The sequence below is a fragment of the Hipposideros armiger genome, unplaced genomic scaffold, assembly GCF_001890085.2.
Source record: "Hipposideros armiger isolate ML-2016 unplaced genomic scaffold, ASM189008v1 scaffold_39, whole genome shotgun sequence".
NCBI lineage: Eukaryota > Metazoa > Chordata > Mammalia > Chiroptera > Hipposideridae > Hipposideros > Hipposideros armiger.
The window spans coordinates 4,089,485-4,101,358 of NW_017731389.1; the positions used below are offsets into that span (position 1 = coordinate 4,089,485).

At 35.9% G+C, this 11,874-nt stretch overlaps 1 protein-coding gene across 1 annotated transcript in view; it reads left to right on the top strand.

The window, feature by feature from the left end:
• The window catches only part of ANK3 (ankyrin 3), a 339,429-nt gene that overhangs the window by 263,892 nt on the left and 63,663 nt on the right, over positions 1-11,874 (top strand). Inside the window, exons 25-26 of the mRNA XM_019638372.1 lie at positions 1,756-1,980; positions 4,737-4,891. Of these exons, the coding sequence (XP_019493917.1) occupies positions 1,756-1,980; positions 4,737-4,891 (380 nt within the window). The remainder of the gene's footprint in view (positions 1-1,755; positions 1,981-4,736; positions 4,892-11,874) is intronic.

An 11,874-nucleotide genomic window follows, 5' to 3' on the forward strand; every position in this document is an offset into this window, starting at 1 on the left:
AGCAGCTGCTCAGCTCGGGCTGGACTCGAACCGCTGTTGCTCAGAGCTCAAACTCTTGAGCGAGCTCTTAACCAACTGAGCCACTCGGCCGGCCCGACAAGTGGGTTTTAACAACTAAATGCTGGGGAAGATCAGATTTTGTCGTAAACTTCTTTATAATATTGTCCTATTGTCTTCCTTACTGAGTAAAAGTAGCTGTTAAACATGTATATGTCTAAGAAAATGTAGGCTCCCTATAGCAATTTCAAGTGAGCCTTGTATCATCTAGCACTGGAGACAATTCTTAGTTTGAATATCATTGTGGTCCCAGTTTCTCCAAGTAGGTATTATGTTATAAAAAACAACAACAACATAAATTAATCCAGAGGAAAATGGCTAAATCCAAAATGAGCAAAAGGGTTTGAAGTTGATTCCACCTCTCTGCTGACCAGAGTTGGTTCTGAAAATCAGATGGGCTGAAAATTGATCCCCATGCTATGTCTGTCTCCATGAAGATGGCAGGTCCATTTGCTTTGTTAAAGAAGTTACTTTCCCAAGGTCAAGAGGCTAACTCTTTAGGGAAGGTTTTCCAGGTAGGACCTCCATGCAAAGTCCTAAAATCTATTTGCAGGATGTTAGAACTGTTTTAGATGGTTAAATAGTAGAGGATTTTGATGGATGGGATTATTCTCCCCATAAAACACTTTAGATTTTCAAACAATTTTCTAATCATCAGCGTTTGGTACTGTTCCAGTAATAACCATATTTTTACATGTGAAAATTCAAATGCAAAACATCCGTGTTTCTGTTCCCCTGTCTGACTTACACTCTTCCATGTGTCGGGCTTGGTTTATGTTCTCCATAAACTTGACAACACTATAATGATGGCGGGAGGACTCACGAGGGACTTTTTTTCCATGAAAACATGATAGGGTTCAAGAATTACAATATGCTGGTATGCTGATATGACATAATTAATTTCTTTACGTTTTCATATCTAGATTTTCATATTTTTCTCACTAGCTTTAATATAAAAGTCAGTGAGAGAATTATATAGTTTAGAGACATTTTCTAAAAAGTCCTAAGTTATCACTTTTCCATTGCTGTACGAATACTCAAATGTATGCTATTTTAAACACTTTTAAAGCCAGATTTATACTGAAAAGATTAAATCCCTTTCCATCAAAATTGCTTTAGCAAAAGTAGTCATCTCCTGCTTTTATTATATTCTGCTTTGTGATAGTAAAAATTAGAGTGTTGGTATGATTAAATATACGTTCATTTTATGAGTTGTACATGTTAAGACATACTGTGGAGTTTCATCTTACTTAGGGAGAGAGATTCCATAGTCAGCAAATGGCTAAAACCATTCAGAGTTCAAATGGTCCTTCAGTATAACTTAAACCACCCACAGAGAACACAAACAATGGTTTTGTTTTTGCATTTTTAAATACACAACGTCCTTTAATAGCCAGTTTTTATTCCAACTTTGAAACATTCACTATCCCTTCCCTTTGAACAATTGACAAAGAGGTTGGCTTCTCTTAGGGGCCATTTTCCACCAAAAATACATTGTCGTGTTTCACTTTTTTGCCCAGTTCACAAGTTAAATGCATGTTTGATGTGACTCCACCGTATTTACTTCCAATTTATTTTTGAAGAGAGGAATCGATAGCTGCATTGTCTGTCACTTTAAACTTAACACTTAATTTCAAAACCTACTGTGAAGATGGTTTATTTCTTTCCTTGATTTAGCCTCCGTTCTTCTCCCTGCAGGTTTTTGGTTAGCTTCATGGTGGACGCAAGAGGTGGCTCCATGAGAGGAAGCCGTCACCACGGAATGAGAATCATCATTCCTCCACGCAAGTGTACGGCCCCCACCCGCATCACCTGCCGTTTGGTAAAGAGACATAAACTGGCCAACCCACCCCCCATGGTGGAAGGAGAGGGATTAGCCAGTAGGCTGGTAGAAATGGGTCCGGCAGGGGCACAATTTTTAGGGTAAGTTTTGTCGATTTTAATCTTGGCCCTCATAACCACATCTTTGATTTTCTTTACCCTTGTTAACTCAAGAGTTAACTCTTAGAGCTGCTTAGTTGGACCATTTTGATTGAGTACACCTTTTGTGTAGTGTCAGAGGTCACAAAGCTGTGTAATCCTGTGAAAAGCTAGTAGGCTGATAACTTCCTTAACTCATTTCGCTGGTCAAAGCTTTTACTAACCAAGAAGCATGTTCTCTGCTCAGTGAGTGCACGAAACCCCCACGGCCCCGAGAGCAGCCACGGCACCCTTCTTAGGGACAATATATAGATGCTGGAACTCTAGCACCACATGGAATAAAGGCCTACTTTGGGTACATGTCCTTTAAAAGATAATTGTTAGGGAAACAATCCATTGTGATAGGGTGTTCTACAAACAAGAAGAAAGAAATTTCATTCATTTTCTGAGGTGGCACTTGGGTGCATATCAGGCAGGCTCTGTCACGACGGACAGTTTGTTCACAATTTCCCCTTCTCGTTTCTCTTCCTGCTGCATGGATGTTATTCAGTAAACTGCATCTTCCTACCAATCCTCCCCCTGTAAATGAGGGTGAGAGCTTGGTTAGCCGAATCCTGCAGCTTGGGCCTCAAGGAACAAAATTTATTGGGTAGGATCTTCATAGACAAGATACAGAATGTCTACAATTCCTTTTCCATTTTCGATTTTTTTCTGTCATACCCATGGTCTTCTTCTTGTCTTAAGTTGATTTTATGTTTTCAGTTGTAATGCTTTCAGTTGATGTGTGTCACTGAAAGAAAAAAAAAAAAGACAATCATAGTGGCTTGACTTAATGTAGCCCTGCTCCCTATCTTTTGCTTTTCAAGCATGTGGAATTCACTGCAAGCCGTCTGCTTTCATAATCTTGTGCTTCTGTAAACCCTTCTTTAATTTGAAATGTTTCAACTGAATATGATAGTTTTTAAGACAGGCTAAAAGTCAAATTTGCATCCAGTGTAGGAGGAAGTATTTGCAGACTTTGAATCAACGTGTGTGTGTGTGTGTGTGTGTGTGTGTGTGTGTGTGTGTGTGTATAAATGTATGTGTGTGGAGTTAATTTTTTTTAAAAAGTACTTACGTGTACTGAGTAATCTTCATGGGCTTTAAGAAGGGAAAGTGATCAATAAGCAAACTGATTTTGAAACATGTTGGGAACACAGGCTATTTAAAGAAAACCAAGTAAGCAGCAGATAGCCTATTCTACTGAAGTTATTAAACTGTTCTGTTTTGTTTTGTTTAAGCTGAAATGTGTTAGTACTTGTCTGTTTGCTTGTCTGTTGGACTGGTGTATTTGCTTTGGCAGTCTGCATGAAGAAACCTGTCATGAAAAGCTATGCTTGGCTTTGACCTTGGTCAGAGACCCTTGATCGTGCCTTCCCTCCAATATTGTTGAATGTCGTACACAAAGCCACATTCCTTAAATATTTACAGAGACAGTATCTGATACATTAACCTGCAAAGATTGTATCTAGTTCTCAGAAGAGGAAAAAAAAAAACTGTAATCATCAGGCGTGGTTAAAACCTGAGTGAATAACTCTTGAAATTATTAACGCTACTAGGAATAGTTGATTTTGTTTCTTTCTATCAAAAAGTAAAGTCATTATAAAAAAGTTTTAAATTTGAATTAATTATAATGATTTGGCCAAAAGTAAAATGATCATATTTATCATTCCATTTTAAGTGAGTGCATTTGTAATAAATTAAATATTCATATGTTTTTGTTTGTTATTTTATCATTACAACTACTGTCCCTTTTTATGCTCTTACCTATTTAAACCTGTATCTTTTGTTATCACATGTACATAAACATATAGGTGAGGTTACATACAACCTCTGTAGGAGAATAATGATACTGTCTACTAAATGTCAGAAAAGAAAGCTGCACAATCCAACTACATAAACTGTGTGTGATTGTGGTCTGCTTACTTTCACTCATCTTTTTTAGCAGTTATCCTACTTTAAAATTGAACAAAATTATTCGTGCTTGATTGGCTATTTTCAATTTGCAGCCATTCTTTCATATTCTTCTGCAAAAGGACACTGTCAAAAATTAATAGATCATTATAAGACAATTGCAAACCAACAAGTGCTTTTTCAGAAAATTTAAAGATTCTCATGGAGGTTATACTAGAGCTAGGAAATTCAGCTGCCCACTGCCATTTCACAAATTGAAAATCAGAGAAACTGTCCTAACTACATACGCCGTGCAAGTCATGGAAACTGACTATTGAAGGGAGTGGATTATTATATTGATTGTTTTCTTGCTAAGGGGGAAAATCAGTAATCTTCAATGTAGGAAACGTACAGAATTTCTTTTTTTAAAGAAATGACTGTGTCCTTTTAAGTCATTAGCATTTTTGTATTATATACCCATTGCGTTTTTAAAAATGGACCAACTTTCTTTCTTATGGTCTGTTTTTATAATTTTCAATTCCGTGATTCAAAAATCTCTTTTTCTATGTGCTGAATTTTTTTCCCCTCATCAAATCAAATGCCTAACCTACAGCAGGCTCTCAAGAATTGTTTGTGAATGAATGAATGATGGCATGTTTTCAGGCTTCTAATATTTAATTAGCAAATGATTCTGCAGCTTTGAAATCATTCCCAACCTTAGTGGCACCTCTGATTTTCAAATGAATACTGTTAATGAAACATTTTTTATAGTATGATACTATCAATATATTTAATTCGATACCAAAATAATGTGGATTTTTTTCCAGCCCTGTCATCGTGGAAATCCCTCACTTTGGGTCTATGAGAGGAAAAGAGAGAGAACTCATTGTTCTTCGAAGTGAAAATGGTGAAACATGGAAGGAGCATCAATTTGACAGCAAAAATGAAGATTTGACCGAATTACTTAATGGCATGGATGAAGGTAATTATGACGGCTCCTTGTTTCTGTACATGTCTGCAGACAACAATCAAAGGGATGGCTAGACGAAAGGAAACAGTCCTTGAACTTCACATGTTTGTATTTCAAACAGGGAATCAGGTTCCTGAGTATTTATTGCTGTTTTCTGTTTCAAAGGCATGAGGCTCCATTTAATCTAACAACTTTTTTTTTCCCCCATCATACTAGTGTACAGATATTCTGATGATTCATTGTGTCTGTCATCAAATACATCAATCTTTCCAAAACCCAAGAGAGTTTTCTAAGTCAAAAATGTATAAGGAGGGGTGGAATAATAATGGAAGGTATGCAAAGTATGCAGAGAATTTTTAAGAAAATATGTTCACATTTTATTTTGGGAATTATAATTTCCAGACCCTTTCTTTGATCTGTTTTCTCTGAGATTATTTCCGTATTCTTCTTGAATTTTACATTTCTCTTGGGCTATAATCAGTTTCTTTTTAAAAAACTAAGTTTTAGGGTATTTATTGGGGTATTTGGTGCATCAGTATCTTATTCTTTGACCTAGTAAGGCTGATATATAGCTGAGCCTGTCATTTTTTTCATATATACCTTTCTACAGGCTATCTGACCCTTAGAATCATAGCAGTTTTTCTTAGTAGACGTTGGCAATAGACTTGCTTTGAGAGTAGGTACTTGATACAGAATTTTCCTTAAAAACATAAAAAACAATTAGAGACCAAGCTCCCTGTAAATAAAGCTAATCTTTATACTGATTTCGTAATCACTACAAATTCAGCAGCTGTTTTAAATAGCAACTTCATTGGAGCTATAAGTCACATATTCACCCTCTTAGCATTTAATTCACTGGATTTTGGAATGCTTTCAGCATAGTTTCTTCTGGTGTCAAAGTGTGGATAAAGGCGCTAGACAGACTAAATGGTGTTTGAGGAATGACCATGGGCAAATACTTTGATCTCGGTGAACCCCTGTTACTTCTATAAAATGGAGATTTCCTTCCTTATTTTATAAGGTTGTTGTTGAGAAAAAAAAACAAAGTAATTCTGTGAAGCACTTATAAAATACAGACTTTGTTCCTGTTATACTCATTCTATAGAAAAGAAAGAAAAAAAATGTCATGCCAAAGGTTTTGAGTAAGACAGTTAATCACAGCCAACCCAGAATTTCAAGATGTCTTTACAGCAAGGTAGGAGGAAACTAATAATTGTTGGGTGTCTAGCATTCATGAGACACTGATAAATGCCTTTATATATGATAATTTAAAATGAAAGCATAGTACTACAAGTAGGAAGTTTTAATCCCACTTTATAGATGAAGGCGCTGAAGTTCAGATAAGTCAAGTCATTTATCTAAGGTTACCCCAACTAAGTGGCAGCACCAAGGCTGAAATCTAGTTCTACCTGTTTGCAAAGACTTTTAACTATATCCCACATATTTTAGAAATGTGTGTCTTCTGGAGAAAAAAATAAACCTAAAGAGGAAAATTCTTACAAACCTAGATATAAAGGTCCAGAGGTAGAGTCATTTTAAATGTTATGCATTTAATGAGTACATATTAAATGTCCATATGTAATCCTGATATTTATATCATATACCATCTGTAATTTCAAATGATTTCTGATGGATAGGAACAGGCAATAGTATTAAGATTTCTAATTTGTCTTACCCTCACTTATTTTAAAGCATGATATATAGTCATTTTCTTATAAGGAAATTTACAAGAAAATACAAAAAAAAATTTTAAAAGAATAACTCCTAAGAGAGTAAATTGAATTAGCATTTTGAAAATAATAAAAGCATACAGATGATTCAGGATAAAAAATGGAGAGAATAAGAGAAATGGGTTTTCCATAGAGGATAGTTTTTTGTTTGTTGGTTTTAAGGAAAATAAAATTAATATTTCACGTATCAAGTATTTCTTAAATACTAACGTAGAGTACTAGTTTTTAAAAAGTAACATCTGCTACACAGGATTTTCTTCTTTTTAATGGATAGCTACCTTGATAATGTAAGCCTCTGAGGGCAGGGTATGTGTCTTAATCACCCTTGAATCACCAGCACCAGGCACAGTGCTGACTTAGGCACCCATCTAATCCCGGTGAGTGGTCAGAAGGAGAAACATCATTATAATATGCAGGCTTATGGACAAAAGTTCTCATTAGTCTATTTCCTCTACCCCAAACTTCATTAATCTCTGGAGAAAAATATTAAAGAGGAGCATTTACTTTGAGTAAAGTTCTAAGAAAGTAACAATCTTCCAGGAAGAATATTAAATATTCTTGAGACAGTGCTGTTCAATAGAACTTCCTTCTATTGGAAATATTCTGTGCTGTGCTTTCCAACAGTAACTACTAGTCAGTCTCATGTGACTCTTGAGTACCTGAAAGGTGACTAGTGCAACTGAGGAAGGTAGTTTTTAATTTAATTTTAGTTAATTTTAAATAGCCACGTGTGGCCTGTGGCTACCTCTACTGGACGCTGCAGTTCTAGCAAAAACATTGTATATTCTAGTAATATAGTCTCCATTTTTGAGTATAGATTGTAGTATGTTCTATCAGGCAGAAGTAGAAGTTAAAAAAAATTTTTTAATGTTTATTTATGGAATTGCCTTCCATGATCTCATGCCAATATCTTTTAATTTTGTTTTTAACAAACCAGTTTTCATATAGGAATTAGTCATATCTTTGCTTGGATAAATGATGCCCCAAACATTGCCACACAAAGATGTTTTAAAGAAACGATGATACAGCCTTTTGTCCTGGATTCTATGTGTTATCTTGGAAATAGCAGATAGAGTTTCTATGCTACATTTTTAAAGACCAGATAAACTTTGGTTCCATTTTAGACAATTAAAAGGAAATGTAAATACTTCTGGGTTTAAGGAATCAAGCACCAAAGGCCACTGCAGCAAAAGCGAGGACTAAATTTTCAAAGCACAGTGGTATTCTTCATGTATTAAATTTTTAAATAATTATAATGGAGGGACTACTAGACACCTTTTATAACTGAAGCTCAATTAATCAGATTTCATACCAAGCTCAAGCCACACTTACCAGCACTCTTCTTCTGTTCCCAAAGATACTTTATTCTTATTGGAACATCCCTCCCTTAAAATCAGATGGGCAGAAATAAAATCAGTTTGTCTCTCAGAAAAACCAACCCTTGTATTTCCTTCAAGGTCCACTAGTCAAAATTTTCAGGGGAAGAGAAGCATAAGCACATTCTAGGAGGTTTCGTGTTACATTCAACCCTCTCCAGTCTGCTTCCCTCCTTTTTTATTCCTGAATAGTTGTTAATTAGCAGGATAAAAACAGTACATAAAATACACCAGTGACCAGATCACTCAAGACTTGCTTAAAGATAAAGAGAAACGGTTCAACTATTATTTTATTTAGCCTATTAATTTTTTACCAGTTCATAACAATTAAGCCTCCTCTATTACAAGTGACCCTTGATAATATCTGTCATTATAAATGTCTTCTTTTTTAACTCTCTTTTTCACAAATGAATTCTATTGCTACTTTATAACTCATGCATATGCTACTTTTATAACAAATCCTGTTGCAGTCTCTTCTCTGAAAATCATAAAACCCAAGTATTTAAAAATCATCTTAGCCAGTATTTTGATCACCGATTTTTACTAAACAACACAAGTGAATTAAAAGGATTATGGTTCTATAGTATTTTAAAACTTGCAAAGACTTTCCATGTGCACAATCAAATGTACTGGTTAGAATAACTCCAAGGAAAGACATATTTGAGGAGGAAGATAATTTGCCCAGTATAATATGGTCATTAGGACCATGAGCTGTGGACATCACATAGACCAGAATTTTCATCCAGGCTCTGCCATTTACTATTGGGTTGTCGGAAAAGTCATAACGTATTTTTTCTGTTTTTCGTTGCAAAAATGCATCATGACTTTTCCGACAACCCAGTAGTTGTATGACCCTAACCAATCAGTCTCTCTACAGTTTAGTTTATAAAGTGAGTATACCTCATAGCGAACTAATGGGGGACAGATGAACTAATTAATATATGTAAAGTTCTTAGCCTCAAGCCTGATACTTGAGAACCACTTGATTAATTTTATCAGTCAAAGCAGCCATGCAGGAGAGCAAGTGGGGGCTGAAATCTTTCCTCTTCCACTTGTCAAGCCATATGCTCTGATGCTGGTATGCAGGGCAAAAGGGCACTCTTATCTAATTTTCTCAAAGCTACTCTGTGATATCCAAGCCATGTACCTACAGGGCTGCGTCCATGCACATGGGCACCCTTTTCCAAATCACACAAAAGACACTACCAGTGCTCATGGAAGCCCTGGACACAGTTGATGATGGTGACACTCACCCCATCACCTTCCATGTAGGAAATAGTAAATACACAGATCTAGTCTTCCAAAATTGGGACTTCTGACTCTAAATCTAGTTGGTTTTCTCCAATACTCTTTTCCTTCTGTATGTTCTCAAATGAAGGATGCCTGTGAAAGTTCTTTGTGAGGAACAACAATGTTACGTAAATGTCAGCTGCTATGTGATTTTTCAATTGCTAATCAGGTAACCCACTTAGTTTGTGTATGACTCAAAAGGATATGGTATATGCCTTTAGGAAAAATTGTCATTGCATAATAAGGTGGAATGAAGAATTATTTCTGTTAGCACAAGCCCAGGGACGAGAACACCAGTGGATATGCAGGTGTGTCAGCAAAGCTCAATTGGAGTAAAAGGCTAGAATGACCCAGAGGACAGTTGGTCTGAGTGTGAAGAATCTGCTGTTACCACTAAGGTATCATGTGGCAGGTCAAAGGTTTTCTCTTTGGCAGCAGTCATAGATCTGTTCCAGCACTTGTCAGTTTGTGTTTTCTCAACAGAGACAAAGGTACCGCAAAACAGAAAATATTCATTCTGCTCCCCCCCAGAAAACATCATCTGTAACATGTACTAAATTGAATCCACTTTGTAAGTGTAATTAAAACCTTACTTTAATTAAACTCACAAAGTTCAATTAAACATATTTAAAATTGTGCCTCCAAAGTCAGACCCAATGGGTATTTTGTAGTTTGCAGTTATGCTGGACCTGGGAGTTTTTATTGGTAGAAAAATCCTTCCTCCTTAAAGGTCTTAACTTAAACATTGAAAAGAATGAGAAATGCTCTAATCCTGCACTGTTCAGTGCAGTAGCCATGAGCTCCATATGGCTATAGAGCACTTTAACTTGGGCTTGTACAAATTGAAATGTGCTGCAAATGTAAAATGCACCAGATATATGAAGGTTAGTACCTCCCGCCATATATATATATATATATATTTAATAACTTTTACACTAGTTACATGTTGAAATGGTAATATTTTGGATATACTGGCCTAAATATAACATTGTTAAAATTAATGTCACCTATACTTTTTTTTTATTTTTCAGTGCAGCTATAAGAAAATTTTAAATGACATATGTGGTTAACATTGTATTTCTTTTAGAGAGCACTGCTCTGGACAGTGTGGAGACTTTATTTTACACATCTGTTTGGCTTTAAAATCAAAATCATTGCTAACTAAGGATATCACAAGACTGCTTGGAGGATATATGAATTGTGCTGTGATTTTAAGACCCCAATCACTGTATTGGAACAAAATGTTGAAAAAGTTCTCCACTGTTATAATACTAGGAGAATATTTTGTCACTTGTTGTGACTGTTTAACTCTCCAATGAGAACAAAAGAGATTTTAAGATAATACATTTTACATTAAATACTACTATTTTGTAAATTGAAGCAGGAAAGGACCACTGGTCCTTACAATGTTATGTACCAGAAAATAAATTTTCCGTAACTTATTATCTAACTATACCAACAGTATTTTAGAAACAGACTCCCCAGTTAAAAAGTGCTTCTTTGGTTCATTTCAGCTGAACTTACTTGTTTTTCATTTATCAGCCATGAGACAAAGAGTAATCCTAACGTGTCATGTTAGGTTGTTGAAGTAGGTGAGCCCTGGAAAGTGACATATGTAGCTTTTTGTTGTACACAGCACCATCTGTTGGAGAAATCTATTCACACTCTTGAAAAATTCTGGAGGAAAAAGTAAAAATTGAACTTAAATTAGGATTGTGGTTGGGGTGCAGGAAAACAAGAAAAAAAAAAAAAAGCCAAAAACTGTTAAATGAACCATAGCATAATACTAACTTACTTTCACACCCTTCCGTCACTTCTCTTCTTCCAGGAAGCCTTCTCTAAACTCTAGAATAAGTTAGATCCACTTGGTAAATATGTCCACGACACCCGGCCTGTCTTCTGAACTTGACTGTCTTTCCTTGGTGGACTGTAAGTCCACGAGGGCAGGGACTGGCGCTGACGTGTTGACAGCCATTATGCTCAGTGCATATAACAGCTCTTGGCACGGTGTTGTCACTTCATCATAATTGACTGGAGAAATGAATGATTTGTATCCAGGCATATGCCCCGACTTGTGGTGACACATTTCCTCAGTAATTCAGAGAAGACCCAAGAGAGAAAGCAACTTTCTAAAGGAAGGGATGCCACAATCAAGAAGGGAAAGGAGGTCTAGGGGACGGGAAGGGGTACGTAAATGATTACATATTCGTTTTCTAAAAATAACTTTAAGATAATGTGATTGTCAGAAATTACATGGATTGCTAAAACTGGAGGGAAAAACAAACAGGTATATTGTTTCCAGACATTGTGCATCATTAGCACTTAATGCATTATGCAAATCTGAATAACACTAAAGGTCCCTCCCTCCCTTGGGTAAAGATGTAAAATAATGCTGCTCCATACAGACCTAAAGCAGATACCAGAGGTGAAGAGGAATACGAGTTCATTTACTAAAATTGTAGAGTTGTATGAGACCTCTATTTACTGTCCTTGCAACTTTCCATGAATCTATATTTTAAAATAAAAGCTGAAAAAATTGAGAAGTTTCCTGTTACGTTTACATTGAGGATAAGGGTCAAGTTGTATTATTTGAGGGTTT